The following is an 18,698-nucleotide window of genomic DNA, read 5'->3' on the forward strand; positions in this document are numbered from 1 at the left end:
TATTTTTCTCCAAAAACAATGGAGAAGATCATCAGTAGCCAACTTCTTCACTAGCTGGCCCACTGATTAATTAGTAATGATCAATATGAATTCCATCACTCTAACTCAATAAGAGATCTAATCAACCTTATCCAGCTTTGAACACATGTTATGGAAGGGGTTGAAAAAATAGTATGATCACCATTGACATTTCAAGGCATTTTATGAGGGTGGTCTGAAAAGTTCTCGGCCTCGACTATAGATGTCAAAACTATTGGCAAGATTTTTTTTTTCTAAGTTGGTACATCCGTCATAAGCATCCATGTGAAATTGCGAGTCGTTCTATCAAGTAGTTTGTTTTATACAGCTGTCTGAAGCAAAAGTGTTGTCTGTATCCCTTGAAATGGATAAAATTGAATATCATGCAATTATAAAATTCTTTGTAAAAGAAGGTTTAACGGCAAAAGAAATTCATTTGAAGTTTAAAAAAGTTTATGGACACTCTTCTCCTTTATTTTCGACAATTAAGAAATGGGCTGCCTAGTTTAAATATGGCCATACCAGCCTTGAAGATGATCCATATGAAGGACGTCCAAAAAGTGTAACAACACCAGAAATCATTGATCAAGTGCACGATATGGTATTTGATGGCCGGCGAGTCAAAATGTGTGAAATTGCTGAGACTATGGGCATTTCAAAAGAACGTGTAGGATATATTTTGCATGAAGAATTGCAAATGAAAAAGCTTTGTGCAAGATGGTTGCCATGCTTGCTCACAGCAGATCAAAAATGCACTCGCATGAAAATCTCTGAACAGTGCTCAGAGTGTTTTAACAAGAATAAAACTGATTTTGTGCATCGATTTATTACTATGGATTCACCATTACACACCAGAATCCAAACAGCAGTCAAAACAGTGGACAAAAAAGCTGGTTGTTCAGCGCGAAAGAAGACAGTCGGTTCCATCAGCAAGAAAGGTCATAGCTTCGGTTTTTGGGATGATAAAGGCATTTTGTTTATTAATTATCTTGAAAAGGGTAAAACAATAGCCAGGGAATATTATTCCGATCTTTTAACCAGACTAGATGAAAAAATTCGTGAGTAAAGACCTGATTTGCAGAAGAAAAAATCATCTTTCATCAGGACAATGCACATGCCCACAAAGGTGTTTTGCAAATCATAAAATTAAGGGATCTGCACTATGAATTGTTGGAACATCCACCCTATTCCCCAGATTTGGCTCCCTCTGACTTCTATCTCTTCCCAAAACTAAAACTCTTCCTTGCTGGTCAGCGTTTTACTTCTAATTAATGGCACTGGAGTATCGCTGGAATAAATGTATTAGTCTTAAGGGAGATTATGTTGAAAAATAAAAATAATTTTGAAATTATAAATTCTTTTTTTCGATTCCAATCTTTGAGTTTCTTATTAGGTTTTAAAACAATGTGGGATCTAATATCCCCTTAATTTAAAATAATGTTTATATCGCCGAAATGAAGCCTGTTGGCTCTTTATATTTAAGTAACTTAATGGGTGCACCTTTTGGACAACTTGTATAGCAGAGTATATAAGTTCTTTTTGTTATACCCTTTGGTATTAATTTGGTCTAGCTACTCACTGATGAGGCCTCAAAAAAGGCTGAAACCAGTCTGGGTAGTGACCTCCCACCATAATGTAATAACAGCATACATTTCCTAGGAAATGTGTTTGTACATTATGGAAAATACTAAGAATAGCGATCAGAACTTTACCCACCTTTGCAACGAGTTGCCCATGTTTGTACTACGTTCTAGGACTACTTGCATTAGCTCACGCTAGTATTTGCCAATACTTTTATAGTTTTTATACTATATTCGGCATGAAACTCTCTGATTCTAATCTTTGAGTTTCTTATTTGGTTTTAAAACAATGTGGGATCTAATATCCCCTTAATTTAAAATAATCGTTTTTTCATTGTTAGGCTAAGAACTTTTCAGCATTCACAGCATTCATTGGTGGAGAAATCTGAAGAGATTTCTCCACCAATATTAGAGTATCCTAGGGCTTCATGTTTTTGTCCTTGCTCTTACTTGTTTACATTAATGACTTTCTCTCAACAACTTCTACTCCTCCTCTTCATATGACGAATCTTCCTTAACCACATGATTTACTCTTTGAGATTTATAATCATCACCTTAAACACTGATTTTTGTACCTTTCTTTAATGAGGTTTGGATGACCGTATAAACTTCATTGCTATCAAAACACAATCTCCATTTAAAAAAAAGCTCACTTCACTATCTTTTTTTTTTCTTTGATAATACCAACAGTCCAGACAAAATCTGATTTCCTTTCTTAGACTGATACAAATGCATCTAATTTCAAACACACACACATATATATGCATACAGGTATCCCTTGCGTAATGTGGGATTTGATTAATGCGATGAAATTAATTACGACAACCCTTGATATATGCGGCAAGAGTTTTAATTAATGCGCCTTTAAATTTACCAAAATTCCCATATACGACATCATTGCTACTACTCATGGACATGGGCGTCATTGCAACTTTCAAAGCCTATTTTTTTTAAAAAAAGACATTCTCAAAGGCAATAGAAACAATAATGGGAGAAAATGCGATTAGGCTCCATGAATTTTGGAAATATTTTAACATTAAACACGCAATTGAAAATTTTCATGATTCGTGGGAGCAAGTGTCTTCTGGCTGCATGAGAGCTGCTGGGAAAACATTTTGCAGAATGCACTAATGACTTAGGCAGTTTTCAAAATCTTGTGAACAACATGGTTGAAGAAATCGTTACAATTGATGAAGACCTTGGTTTTGATATTGTTGATGTAGAAGTTGTTAAGAAATTATTGGATTTAAATTCAGAAGATTTCAGTCACAACGATCTTCTTGAAATTGAACAAAACGTGCATATGAAGACAAAGAAGAAATGGAATGCGAAGATGATGTTCTGAAGTAGTTAACAATCAAAGAACTGGATGGAATATTTCACAGTTTAGAATCGTTTAAGCAGCCAGGAATGGATATGGATCCAGATGTTAATCGAAGAAAGATTGTTTGCTGAGGCCTAGAGAGTCATTTTGCATGTTGTCGTAGAACTTATGCTGATAGGAAAAATACTAAAACTGTTCAAATGACTCTTGATAACCTTTTTTTTAATAAAAAAATGCAGTAACTAATGTAGGTACAAGTGTTTAGTAAACATTTACACTGCATTGATTTTTTATCTTTCCTAAAAGAAGTACCATATAAAACGAATTATTAATACACTAATCAATCATGGACATATTGTAATTTTTTACCAGTGATTATTATATTTGATTAATGCAATTTTGATATACGTGGTAATGTTGAGGGATTAATTAATCGCGTTAATCAAGGGATACCTGTGTGTGTATGTGCGTGCGATGTTTATAAGACAGAACACTGGAATAATGTGATAGCATTTATTTACTTAGTAACACGATGTTTCATCCCAATTAAACAGGATTTCTTCAGGTGTAAATAAACAAACTAGTTGACAAAACAGTAAGAACTAACAAAGGTGACAACTGTTATGCAGTTATATAAAAGAGAGGCTGATGTTATTTTTTAAAAATTATTTCTAATTCTTCTGAATGTTCTTGATTAATGAAGACTAGGATGTATTCAGACAAGTTAATACTTTTCTGAATACATTCTTCTCCCCCAAGAGCTTTTATATCATTGCCATACATCAGCTCTCCCCTCCCCAAACCTGGCAAAAATTCTTAAGAAATTCAACATTAGAACTTGCTTCACTACGTTTCCAAAACTTTGCTCCATGCTAAGTAGACCTAAAGTGAAACATCTTCCTATTCAGTATCCAAGAGTTTACAAGATTTTGTGTGAATGTGGCAAACCATATTACGGCCAGACAGCTAAATCCATCCTTTTACGTATGGAAGAACACCAAAGAGACATCTCCTACAATAGGACCAGCGCCAGCACACTCTCTCTAGCCACATTTTCTTCTCTATCAACTCAGATGAAGGCCGCCAACACCTCGTAGACTAGCTGCAATCTTCTAATATCCATGGTGTTATGATGGACTCGAAAGAAAGATTATTGAATCTATAGAAATATCGCTCGATTCATCCCATATTAACAACTGCCTTAGCTACAATCTTTCTGATGCACACATTGCCACTGTCCAGTATTGGGCACTCGTGACAGCTCACGCACGTAGTCAACTTCAATTGGAACTCGTGTACGCATTCCTGCTTTTAAAATGTACTATTGTGTTTTATACTAGATCTGTTGATGTAATTTTATAATGTCTCTGTTATTTTATATAATTCTTTGCCTGTGATACCCGAAGAAGTTGATTTATTCAATGAAACTAGTAGTATCTTAACATTAAGCCGTTTCTTTTTCATTCTCGGTATATTGTCATTCAAACTAATTTTATATATATATATATATTTTTTTTTTTGTTATTGTTTTTATTTCACAGAATGGGCAAACTCTCTTAATGCTGGCTTGTCAAAATGATAACATTGCTGTAGTCGAGGAGCTTTTGCAACAAGGAGCTGATGTTAATGCTGAAGATAATGTAATTTTTTTTTCTGTTATATGTTAATTAGTAATGAAATGTAATACTATTGTTTATTTTGCATTTTATATTGTATATTGTTTATTATACTGTTGTTTAGTAATAAAATTTAATACTATTGTTTATTTTCAAGGGTACAGCAGTAAAGTCATTTGACAGGCTGGATTTTTATATAGTACATGAGGCTAACCCTGATAGTAGAGAATCAGGACAATGTCCCACCCACCAAATAATTCAGGCTGATTTCTTTGTTAGATAATGCATGGTATACAGAGACACTGTTGAGATTGTTCATGGATAGAAGATTTGGTTCCTTTTGTATGAGCAACATGTTTAACGTCTCACTCTCTTGTATGATCCTATTCTATATGTTTTCTTCCTCACTGACCACGAAAGAAAACATACAAAAAATATTTATTCTATAGATCAAAAAACTATCTCACAAAATCGCAAGGAATTGCCGGCCTGGTTGGCTGAGTGGTTAGCGTATCTGCTCTCCAGCCAAAAGGCTGCAGGTTCGAATCCCGGTGTGGACATGGATGTTTGTGATTGTCTGTGAAAATACTAGTGGTGGTGGACGGCAGATGGTGTTGGTGTAGTTGCGGTTCGTTGTAGTTGGTGGAGACGGAGTAGCTATAGAGTAGGTGCCCTTCCTCGATGAGTCTTTGGACTTCCTGGAGGTGTCATATAATAATAATAAAAAAAAAACAGAATCATTAAGAAATTAATTTTAATTTCTATCCAAAAATACACAAAAATAACCAAAAATAATTAAAAAATAAGAAAAAAGAAACACGACAAAAATCATTTCCCAACATCCTGGCATTCTCATGTCAGAGAATGTCAACCTAGATTTCTTCCACCCATTTCATTAACTTCAGTTCAGAATTTCTTTACCACATTTTGTTGCATTAATTTCTGTTAATTTTTTTGTAGTTCAGATACTCACTGATGTCACCTTCCTTGGTAAATGCATTCCAAAACTGAAACCTAGCTTTCCTTCTCTCCAGCTCCCCTCATCAAGCTGTCAGAAATACTGAGTAATTTGTCATTAGTAATAACCTAACACAAATTGTTCATCTACTTACTCGAATACCATATAATCCTCCCTTGACAAATTTTTGTTCCAAATATACTGTAGATGTGCACTTATCTTGGTAACTGAGAACATAACCTCATCCAAGTTTCTTTTACTACAGAATATCCTTCATTCAATTAGTGACAAATTCTCATATTCATTGGCATTATGGTAATGGCAAATAGGATTCTCTCCAGAACCTCTGCTCTTCTTTTCCATGATGAAGAAAGTTTTTTATTACTATTATTACAGGCGACTCCAGGGAGTCCTTAGACTCATCGAGGGAGTCCCTAAACATCATGTCCACACAACTATTCGACATTCTCACAGTATCTATCATACCTTGCCTTCAACTCATTCACTGTCATAGCACCCACAACAGACTCTGGCAGCTTATTCCACTCATTTACCACTCTAAAGTAAAGAACCCAGCTCTAACACCCTTGCTAACCACACTCTTCAAAAATATCCTCTGAATTAATCCTATAGAAACAATTCAGCAATTTGAATGTCTCAATCACATCTCCTCTTTTCCACTTATCAACCAATTTCTGCAACCCACAAATCTTCAACCTATTCTCATTAGGTTCATTCCATAGACCTGCTATCATCGTGGTTGCTTGCCTCTGGATCCTCTCTACCTTCTCCCCATCAAGAAGAAACCTAGGTGACCCAATCTGGGCAAAGTAGTTGAGATGAGGTCTTATCAAGGCTCCGTACAGAGGAACAATAACTTGCATTTCTGCAACCCACAAATCTTCAACCTATTCTCATTAGGTTCATTCCATAGACCTGCTATCGTCGTGGTTGCTTGCCTCTGGATCCTCTCTACCTTCTCCCCATCAAGAAGAAACCTAGGTGACCCAATCTGGGCAAAGTAGTTGAGATGAGGTCTTATCAAGGCTCCGTACAGAGGAACAATAACTTGCATTTCTGCAACCCACAAATCTTCAACCTATTCTCATTAGGTTCATTCCATAGACCTGCTATCGTCGTGGTTGCTTGCCTCTGGATCCTCTCTACCTTCTCCCCATCAAGAAGAAACCTAGGTGACCCAATCTGGGCAAAGTAGTTGAGATGAGGTCTTATCAAGGCTCCGTACAGAGGAACAATAACTTGCTTGTCTCTGCTCGTCAAACTATTTTTCAGCAACCAAGTGATTTGATGAGCTGATTTAGCCACTTTTGCAACGTGTCCCCTAAACTTCATCTCCCTGTCCACAAACACTTCCCAAGTCCCTGACCTCATCAATTTCCTGGAGTATAGTTCCACCAATGTGGTATACTGCTGCTAATCTTTTCACCCCAAAATGCATAACCTTACATTTTGTCACATTAAATTGACATCCATTCTCCTTAGCCCAGAACTCCAATCTATCCAAGTCGTCCTGCAAGTTTTTAACATCTTCTGCATTCACTATTGCTCTACCCAACTTTGCATCATCAGCAAACAAGTGAACACTTCCTCTCAGATCCTTTCCTATATTGTTAATGAACAAATTGAAAAGTAGTGGTCCAAGAACCGAACCCTGCAGCACACTACTAGTCACAGGCCGTCATCAACTCCTGGACTCAACTCCTGAATAAACCACTCTCTGATATCTCTCCATCAACCACCCACCTATCCATCTCACCATTCCCATTCCCATATGTTGCTGTTTACGGATTAGAATTCCATGTGGTATCCTGTCAAAGGCCTTAGCCAGGTCCAGCAGTATCACTGTAAACCCATTACCCTTATCCAGTTCAGCCGTCACTGTGTTATAAAACTTTAGCAAGTTATGGGATGTCTACCCTTCACAAAGCCATGCTGTCCCCCCATACAGTATCTCATTTTCATCAATCCATTCCTGTATTTTTCCTTTGACTACTTTCTCCAAGACCTTGACAACGACTTCTGATATGCTGATCGGTCGGTAATTTGCAACAATAGTCTTGGATCCTCTTTTATGCAGTGGAGCTATTTTCCCCTCTTTCCACACCTTCGGGTCTAAACCAGACCCGAGACTCAGATTAAACAACATGGTCAAGGGTACTGATAATTCTTTAGCCGCTTCACGTAAGACCTGTGCAGGTATACCATCCAATCCCACAGATGTATTCGCATTAAGGTTCTGTAATAGACTATTCACCTCCACTTCATTCATCAAAATTTATTCATATAAACTAATGGTTCCTTCATTCTTTCAGTGTCACCACCTGGATGATATACTCTTGAAAAGTGCTCACTCAGTAATTCCACTATATCGACTGATTCAGGGACCTTCTTACTATCGGCATTCCTTAAAATCATTCTGCCGTGTACAGTTTTTTTTTTTGCTTGCAGCATATTTAAAAAACTTTGGGATTCTCTTTAGCTTGCATAGCTAGTTTCCTTTCATAATCCATTTTCGCTTTTCTTACCACACTCGTTACCCTTCTGGCCCGCGCTTTATACTGTTCGTGTGCCTGCAGGTCACCTTTTCTTTAAATTCCCTCCACAGTTGTTTCTTTTTTTGCAGCTCAAGCTTAATGGTGTTATTCATCCATTTAACCCTTAATTGTTTTACTATTCAGACAGTCATATACAGTCAGCCATAACCTCCTGTAAATTCTCCTTGACCACTTCCCATGCTCTATCGACATCCAGCCCTTGCGGTTTTACATGCCATGGCACTGAACCAAGCAATCTCCTAAGCTTGTCATACTTGCCAGCATGGTAATTCCACATATTACCTGTCTTAATCGAAAATTCCACACCTTTAGCCAACTCCCAGGTGATCCCTATGATACCTTATGAGCACTCTCACCAATAGGTGGCAACATGGTCATATTCATTACAGTCAAATTCTTAGATGCTATTACCAGGTCAAGCACTCTCAAACCCCTAGTATTTTCTATTACATGTTGTCTCAGATAGTTATCCCTTAATAATTGAATAAAATCCAGTTCCTTCCTCCCATGTGTCCTGTCCTGTCCTTCCAATCAATGTTACCATAGTTGAAATCCCCCATAATAATTACCCTCCTTCCACTCATTTCATCAATTTGTTTATGCATACTATCTCCACCATCTATTCCATCACCTGGTCTATAGCAGCACCCAACTGTATATTTTGTTCTGCTAGTCACAATCTCACACCAAATAGCCTCAAATGAGCTCTTTTCACTATCCTGCAATACAGCTTCAACACTCTTATCCCTATTTTATTCTCTCTGTCCTTCCTAAACACACTATAACCTACACATTCTATCCCACTAACTATATCCTCTTCTGTCAGTCATGTTTCACTAATGCCAATAACCTGTGGCCAGGAAGAGCCAACCAAGGCCAAAAATTCTTCCTTCTTGTTCCTAATACTCTTGGCATTAGCATACATGAAATTCAGAGGTCCCTTTGTCCCCCCCCCATATCGATGCATTATTCTAACTATCCCATTCCGATTTCTTGTCCTTAGTACTGGCTCAGGTACATTATATACATTCTTACACTCAACTGTCTCACTGATGTCTGCATATCCACTTCCCTCCCTCCTTGGTAGTTCTAGTTTCCCTGGTTCTGCACATCCATTTTCACTTCATTCAGCAACACTTTTTCTAGTCTCTGCACACCAAATCCATTCAAATGCAGGCCATCCATCTTGTATAAATCCTTTCACCCATCAACCTCATTCACACTACCATGAATTCCACACCACACCGTCTGCATAACCTGCGCATAAAGTTATTTGCGATTATGGCCTTCCTTCTAAACTCCTCTCTGTCGTACTGCAGCACAGACTCGCCATCCTAACTCTGTCACTCTTTTCTTTCACTACCTTTAACAATACTTTCAAGTCCTCTCTCATAAAAAATTTATCTCCTTTCAATTCATTCGTACTTGCCACAACTATCAATTCTTTCACCCTCTGTTTTTACGCTCTAATACTCTCACTTACATCCTTAAATTTTGCACCCGGTAAGTACGATTTAGTTAAACTCTTATCTATCAGATCTCTTAATAACAAGTCACCGTACAACACTCTTTCCTTCATTTCTGAAACTCTCCCACTCTTATGTTTATTTTTCCTTTTAAACACTTGCTTATTTTTAGCTGAGGCACTCTGGAAAGAGTTTTGCAGGTGCTCCAACTGCCGCTTTGCACTGTGTATTACTCCACGTAACCATGCGATCTCACTCCTTACAATAATTCCTCATTTTTTTTCATCATTTAAACCATTTTCTCTCTCTGTATAATTGCTTTCACTCTCTCTTTGATCGCTGCTCTCATTGCCATTTTGTACAACATCGCAATTCCCTATCAAGCCACTATTTTCAATCACATTCTGGTTTTCTTCTTCCACAACAATCTCATGACCTGACATACTTCAATTCCTCACTTTCCTTACTTTTTTTTTGCACAGTCTCCAACCACTATCATTTTCCATCCAAACTTCAGCCTCTTTCGGGAAAATATACATCCAGCACATATCACACTGGACAAACTCCCTCACATTAAAGTTTTTGAACAACGGCGTTGTATTTTTGGACGCCATTATTTTTTGTCGCATTGGTGCTATGTGCTACTCTACCACTTGGTTATACTATAAATTAAAGATGCCAAGAAATTATATTCTTGGTTTTAATCTTTTATCCAAGTGTAAATTGTGGAAGTCATATTTCCATATGCAAGTAGCCAAATATGGAAATATGACTTCTACATTACTTCAACCTTGTTATCACTTCTGGGTCTGGCTCCCACTGATGAGACCTCAGTAAAAGTTGAAACCAGTCTGGTAGCGGCCCTATCCATAATGCATAGCATTAAACATGTCCGTAAGGATATGTGATTTGAATTATGGGATACTAAGGCAAGTGATGTGAAATCATTAGTGTCTGTATACGAGTTGCCCAGTCATGAAGTTACTTCATGCACAAACTTTCTTTGATTATACTCGGATAAAAGATTAAACCAAGAATATAATATCTTGGTGTCTTTAATTTATTTTTCCATGATGAGTTTTGTTTTTGTTGTTTTGATCCAAACATCTATTCTGATTTATTTTTTTTTTTGTGGCTTCCACCGATGGAAGGTTATATGCAGACCTATAGTACATTTGTACTATGGATTGGGTTGGTTAAGGATTTTATTTATTTTTATTAATTTTATTTATTCTTTTAGTATTTTTATTTGTGTTTTACATAGTATGGAAATACTGCTCTAGGGACTAAACATGGAACTTTTTCAAGCCACTTCAGGCCTCCAATAAGTAGAGTAGTTGTCTCACACTGAGTAATGAAATTCATTTCCTATTTAAAGGCAATCACAAGCATCCATGCTAGTGACAGATTTGAACCTGCAGCATGTTGGTTGGTGAGTGGATTCACTAACCTCTCAGCTAACCTGGTTGGATTGAATAGCAGAAGTAATGCTAACTATAATAAAACCCACATCCCTTATTGAGGGGTGCTTAAGGGTCAAATCTGTATAACTGAGAGGAGACCTCCACATAGCCTTTAAAGGAATGCGGAGAACCGACCAGGGCTTCTGACCTAATGTCCAATCCTCACCTTCTCGTGGTGCACCCTGTTGGGTATCTACTTGGTTATTGAATGAACGAGGATGGGCTGGCAATTTGGGATTTAGCCGACCAAATTGTATTCTTATTGGTTAAACCAAAATAAAAAATGATGGTACAACATGACAAAATTTCATGCCGGCTGGGGTGTCGCCCGGTTAAACAAGGCTCCCGTTGTTTTCCCCAGGGAACCAGGGCAAACAGCGAAAAGTCAGCTACTGGAACAAATCTGAAAACAAACCCCAACTCAACATCACCAGAGTTAAAGATCGGTACTATCAACGTAAGAAGCCTGAATGGCAAAGAAATGGAGCTAGCTGAGGAATTAGATAAGTACCAGATCGACATAATAGGGGTGACTGAAACAAAAAAGACCAAAACTGGTGAGATCTTTCTGAGCAATAAATACAAAATGTTATATTCAGGCAATGACAATCAAGGAAAAGAAGGAGTAGCCATAGTATTCAACACAAAATACGAGGCTAATCTTCTTGAATGGCAGTCAGTCTCAAGTAGAGTAATGTGGGCAAATATGAGAATGGGGAACTGGACAATGAGACTTATTTGTGCCTATGGTCCCACAGAAGGTTCTACTAAGGTAGAAGTGGAGGAATTTTTTGACGCTTTAGAAAAAGCAACTGACACAATGAAAAAGGAAAAGTTGGTCCTTGTTGGGGATCTAAATAGCAGAGTAGGAAATGATTGTGAGACATACAAAAATATTTTGGGAAAATTTGGAGAAAAGAACAAAGCTAATAATAATGGCAAATATTTGTTGGATTTCTGCCTTGGACATGGACTGGTTATTACTAACACCATGTTCCAACATAAAAATGTGCACAAATTCACATGGAGAGAAGAGGCTAGGAATAACAAAAGTCTCATTGACTATGTTATTGTTGATAGTGATGTTTTCTCCCTGGTGCAGGACACCAGAGTGTACAGAGGATTTGAAATTGGAAGTGATCACTATTTAGTCTTGAGCAGGATGAAATTGAATTTCATATTGAAAAGAATAACATGTAAGAAAGTTTTAAAGTGAATAAAAGTTGAGCAGCTCTCAGATGTGAATTGTAGACTAAAATACACAAAGATTATTGAAAAAAAAATGAAAGATTTTGAGAACAGGAATCAAACCTTGGAGATTCGGTGGCAAACTCTGAGGGAAACATCGATTGATTCTGCTAGAGAGGCATGTGGTGAGGTTGTCTGCAAGGATAAAAAAAATCAGAACTCCCTGGTGGACACAGGAAGTTAAAGAGGCAGTGAAGGAAAAGAAGAAAGCATATCAAAAGTTCCTGTCAAATAAGTCAGCTTGTTCTCTTAGAGACAAATGCAAAAATGCTAAACACTGTGTAAAACTAGCTAAACAAAAGTCATGGGAGGACTTTGGCAAGAATATAGCAAATAAATATCAAGAAGGTGGCAAAATATTCTGGAGGTTGTTGAAGAAGCTTAGGAATGGAGGAAAGAGTGCTGTAAAAGGAGTTAGAGATGATAAAGGTGACATGAAAACAGGAGAAAAAGATATCCTTGAAGTATGGAGTAATTACTTTGAAAAACTGCTAAATGAAACAAGCAGTGATGACAGCACAGTGATAAAAAAACACTGACCAGGCATGCAGTCAGGAATACATATCCGTACTTGAAGTAGAAAAAGCCATCAAAGGCTTGAAATGTGGAAAGGCAGCAGGAGTAGATGATATTCGATCAGAAATGCTGAAGTATGGTGGTATAAAAGTCTTACAGTGGCTGCACTGCATAGTTCTGAAAGCCTGGACAGAGGGACGAATTCCCAATGATTGGAGTAGAGCTCTCATTGTACCCATATATAAAAAGGGAAATAAAACTGAATGTGAGAATTACAGAGGTATTTCCCTATTGAGTGTTCCTGGCAAGATCTATGCAAGTATATTTGAGAAACGGTTGAGAAGAATTGCGTAAGAAAAGCTTGGTGAAGAACAAGCTGGATTCAGGCTAAACAGAGGCTGTCAAGATCAGATCTTCACTTTACGACAAAGAGTCGAGAAAGCATGGGAATATAACAAAGTTCTGTATTTAAGTTTTGTCGATTTGGAAAAGGCATATGACAAGGTGCCAAGAGAGAAGCTGTTCAATACGCTGTAGTTATATGGTGTCAATGGGGCATTATATCAAGCAATACATAGTCTTTATTTGAGTTGTAAGTCAGCAGTTAGAATTGAAGGAAGTACAGGAAGATGGTTTAATGTTAAATCTGGTGTGAGACAGGGATGTACATTATTCCCTCTGTTATTCATTATCTATATGGATCACATTATGAAGGAAAGTGGTATTAAACCTGATATCAAAATTGGAGATGTTAATGTCAGCTCTTTGCTTTATGTGGATGATGTTACACTTCTAAATAAATCCGCTACAAGTCTGCAAGATTCTCTGACTAAATTCAATTGCCATTGTAATAGATATGGTATGAAGGTCAGCAATAAAAAGACAAAGACAATGAAAATAGGCAGAATCATTGAAAATGTCAACTGTGTTGTGAATGGAGAACCTGTGGAACAAGTAAAACATTTCAACTACTTAAGCACGATTTTTACTGAAGATGGTAAATTAAATATAGAAATCGACAACAGAATCAGCAAAGTTGGTATGGTGGGAAGTCAATTGAATAAATTCATATGGAATAAGAGAGAAATTAGTCGGAACACTAAATTAGCTGTATACAAGACTGTTTTCAAACGAGTTTTAACTTATGGATCTGAGAGCTGGGTCAGAAGTAAAACACTTGACCAAAGACTAGAGACTGCAGATATGAGAGTCCTGAGAAAGATTAGAGGCGTGAACAGATGGCATCAATGGCAATATCATATTTAGAATGAGGATATTAGGAAAGAACTTGACATTGTCAGCATCCAGGAATGCGTTAGCAGAGCTAATCTCAGGTGTTATGGGCACTTGAATAGAATGGGAGAGGAAAGATTAGCAAAACAAGTGTTCTCTTCCAGGTTGGCAGGAAAACGACCCAGAGGAAGACCAAGATATAGGTGGATTGATACGGTAGAAAGTGCTGCCTTAGACGATAGAAATATAAGATCTGATAATGTTGGAGTCTTGACAAGTAACAGACTGATTTGGAGGAAAATTGTAGATAGGATGTTAGTAATGATGTAATTTTTTCATGTAGTACTGTCATATCCTGTACACCCCTTGAGGTTACATGGCAGGAATTTGATGATGATCCCTTATTGAGACCTTTTCCTTCAAATGATGTGCCATGGCTGTTCAAGGAAAAAATTCAGCATATTGCAAGTGGCTAGAGAGACCATTAACTTGAGCTTTACATTCAGCCTGTGCTGCAACTTCAAAAAATGATTAACAAATTGTCAATGAATTTGGATTTTAGAAAATTTTTCTTGGTTATGGAGTAAATTATACTTGCCAAGAAAAATTATATTCTTGTTTAATACTTTACCCAAGTGTAAATAAACAATGTTTGCATGTGAAGTATTTTTAAAACTTCTATTCTTGTATATAGTTACTTGTATATAGAGCCTATTGACTTCACATCAATTGTATCCAAAGCACATTTTCTTTCGGTTGTCTATATTGTTATGTACTGTGGGAAGAGCCACTACCAAGACAAGTTTTGACTTTTTTTGAGGTGAAAAAGTAAAGGGGGGAGAGTGTTCATCATAGGCCTAGAGTAGATAGTATAGGAGTATATAGTGTAGGAGAAAGAAAAGACAGATGGATAGTATGAGAGATAGAAAAAAAGGCCTCAGCTCTTTTATATCATCATGCAGTCAAAGCTATCCTTTTTTTTTTTTTTTTTTCCGCCAGTCTCATGCAGCTGAACAACCAAAAGATCAATTGAAACTAAAGTGTAAAGATGAATGCTACTTAGGTGGTTAGCCTTATCTTAGTTTTTAGTTATTTGAGTTAGTTATCTAAGTTATTTGAGTTGGCCTTCTCTGCCTGCACTTGCTCTACAGTCATCCTTGCAATTGTCCATAAGACCACAGCGAACTAAGCGTATGAAACAATTTAAAACCTCTCCCATGATCCTGGATGAATATTGCACAATGCCTAGCCGAAAATTTGTTCTCCTAGAATGCCTCTTACTAAATATAAAAATCATTGAACTGGACAATAAAATTTCCACAATACAATATTATAAAGCATTTGTATCTAATATTTAAAGGTACCTATGGCATGACTATAAACAACAAATTACTCGATAACCACAGTAATTAACTTTAATGAAATGAAAGTACAGATATTTTGTACTGAAAATAACAGTACACCATCAATGCATAGAAATAAGCAAATCAAAGAAATGGGAATACACGGTACATACAACAATCGGAGATTCTCATTTTGTGTAACCATCAAAAATAGTTTTAATATTATTTATTAATATATTAATTTCTAGCATGCGGCAACTGTTTTTAATTGGTAAACTGATTGTTGTGTGCACCTTGTATTCCCATTTCTTTGATTTGCTTGTTTCTATGCACTGATGAGGTACTGTTATTTTCAGTACAAAATATCTGTACATTCATTTCATTAAATGTAATTACTGTGGTTATCATGTAATTTGTTGTTTAAGCATTTGTATGTCATATTGCTGGTTTTCAAATCCATGTTTGTTTCTATTTTTCAATAAATAATATTTTAATTCATTAATTATAAAAATCAAAATTCTCTTTCCATTGCTGACAGGTGGGGCCACTGCAAAGAACGAACCTGTTCTGTTGTAAGTAATGGATTACCCAACACATTACATAATCTGTTCCAAATACGCAAGGCAAGAGGGCAGCTGTAGAATGCATGTTCTGCTGTTTCCGCTCAGTAACAGATGTCACAGATTGAATCTCTGCTGTTAGATGGAATATACTGGAAGGTGACCATACGTAATTATTCAAGCAGGATCCTTACTGTTAGTGTATGAAACAAAATGTTATTGTCAGTATCCAACTGTGGAAAGTTTGTGGCAAAAGCGGTTAAAGATTTCTTTATACCAAGTTTTATTTTTATTAATGGAAAGAATGTCAATTCCAGATTGTTAAAGTACAAAATGTTGTAATATTCAGGAGCATTTCAGCTTTTGTACCTTTATAATAATTTATTCCAAATAGGGAGAGATGAAAACTCAGGTAGTACAAGTAAAATGCTGCAGACAAATCACTCAGTGATTAGTCTGCAGCATTTTATGAATTTTTTAAGCTGTATTGCTTAAATAGCAGAATATTAACACTGGAAGTTCAAACCTCCATGCTTCTGTGATAGTTTAAGAAATTCCTTTTTAACTTCTTTGTATAGTCTGGACTAAAAAATTGGACAGTTTTACTATATAATTTCTTCAGCTTCTGTAATGCCTGTAACAATTATCATGTACAGTTAAGCAGGGAAGATTATGGTTTTAAGTAAAATGGCTTTAGAAGAAAAGGAAAATGGCTCGATTTTTTAGTCTTCTATGGTTTCAACGTAAACAGCTGGCTCTAGTCTTCCATAACAAACTCCACCCCATCTGGAAATCATTAAAGACAAAAATAAGACTATACCATGCAACCAATAGATCCATCTTCTTGTATGGTTCTCAAACCTGGACAATAAGCACCAAAAAAACTACAGATCTAATTAACTCCTTTGGAACTACATGTCTCAGACTGATCCTTGGATACACCTGGATGGACCGCATCACTAACTCTGCCATGCTAAATCTGGCTAAGCAAGAACCGCTTGTCAGTATAGTCAAAAAACTACAACTCAGTTGGCTTCAGTATCAACTCAGACTTGATACCGAAGAAAAGAGATTTAATATAAATCCCTTTTCACATTCTATCATGTTATGAATAAACTATGTACGTATGTAAGGTTTTAATGTTTTTGTATGTATGATCTTGAATTGGTAATATTAGATAGGTGGAGAAGGGAATTCCAAGTATAGTGATAGGTTCTTTCTTGTGGGTTAATCCAAAGGGAATGCCTCTCAGATCCCACTTTCCAAAAACTTTTGTCTTGTCAGCATTGGCAGTTAATTGAATTTTTTTGCAAAATGCCAAAAAGATGTATATGAAATCATTATCCCTCATTGTACTAACTACAACATGTAATACAATTTATAAATACAGTGGTATCTCGCTAATCTGAGCCTCTTTAGTCCGAACCCTCCAGTAATCCGAACTGCGGATTGAAAGAAAAAAAATTTATGACGTATTATTATTTTGTGTACTATTTTTTTTAATAATTATTATTTTAACTATTATTATTTATTTTATTATCATTACAGTACAGTATAACTATGGTGATATACAAAAAGAGGAAATTCAAAATGTGCGTAATTTTGGTTAAAAATATAAATCCAGATATTGAAATTTCTCAAACAGATATTATGGAATGGATTAAAGGTAGAACCGAAAGTGAAATCGAAATGAAATCAGATGCTGAAATTATAAATATCACTCTACAGAACGAATTAGATGACGATAAAGAACGTGAAGAAAAAAAAAGTAAAACGTGAAGGGCAGCTGACAGTTTTAATATGTACAGATTGGGCTAAGCAGAATGATACGCCACTCCACAAAATTTTATTGCTAATGCAGCTCCGAGAAGAAGCATTCGAAAAAGTTTAGCTTCCAAGAAGCCAAAGAAAATCAGTGACTTTTTACAAAGAAATCAAAAAATTTTTTTGTGTTATTTTGTGAAACTTTTTTTGTGTTGTGTACCAGAAAGTGATATTTTTATGCAAATTAATTTATGTACTGAACTATGCAATTTTATTAAATCAGAATCCTCAACAATACAGATACATACAAACTAAATGTTTTACTGAAATAAACTTGTGCGCTGTATTAATTTTTATTTTTTACATTACAGTATAGTAGCTTTTTTCTATCAGTTACTTCATTTATTTACAGAATTAAATTGATGTACCATTAGAATCTGATTATTTTTGTCTTAAATGCTAGTTATTGTTGTCTCTTGGGGGAAAATTCGTTAATCCAAACTTTTCGCTAATCCAAACGAGCACAGTTTTTATTAGTTCGGATTAGTGAGATACCACTGTACTTTATTTTCCTTCATAGTTGAGGGAACTATTATGCCTTACACAGCATGTGTATTGTTAACTTCCTGCAAGAAAAGTTGAAGAACCAATGCAAAGAGCACAGGACAAAGATGGCAACCTTGCTTGACTCCTTTTTGAATTTTGACCAGGTCTGATTGGAACCCATTAGGATGCAGGTAGTTGAATTGGCATATGCTCCTTTAATGAGAGATAGCACATTTTTGCCCACACTGATTTTCTGGAGGACAGAAAAGGATGCCAGACATTATCAAATGATTGAGTAAGATTTACTGATAGCAGTGCCATTGACTGCTTTTTCATATTAACTAGACATAGCAGAAACAGATTAAATTCTACTGCTTTGCCTGGAACTCCATATACCCATGTGCTTCTAATTATGTATCTCATTCTTACTTTGAACCTAGTATTGATAATGTAAAAATATATGTTGTAGTCAGTATTAGAAAGAGAA

The 18,698-nt window shown here is 36.2% G+C and overlaps 1 protein-coding gene across 2 annotated transcripts in view; it reads left to right on the forward strand.

Moving 5' to 3' along the window:
- Positions 1–18,698, forward strand: part of Arms (Ankyrin repeat-rich membrane spanning) — a 640,210-nt gene that overhangs the window by 52,037 nt on the left and 569,475 nt on the right. For both annotated transcript variants that reach the window (XM_090402051.1, XM_090402052.1), the window contains exon 3: positions 4,464–4,562. In XM_090402051.1, coding sequence (XP_090258177.1) covers positions 4,464–4,562 — 99 coding nt within the window. The remainder of the gene's footprint in view (positions 1–4,463; positions 4,563–18,698) is intronic.

The sequence above is a fragment of the Typopeltis vanoorti genome, chromosome 12, assembly GCF_054136105.1.
Source record: "Typopeltis vanoorti isolate ZY-2024b chromosome 12, IOZ_Tvanoo_1.0, whole genome shotgun sequence".
Taxonomy (NCBI): domain Eukaryota; kingdom Metazoa; phylum Arthropoda; class Arachnida; order Uropygi; family Thelyphonidae; genus Typopeltis; species Typopeltis vanoorti.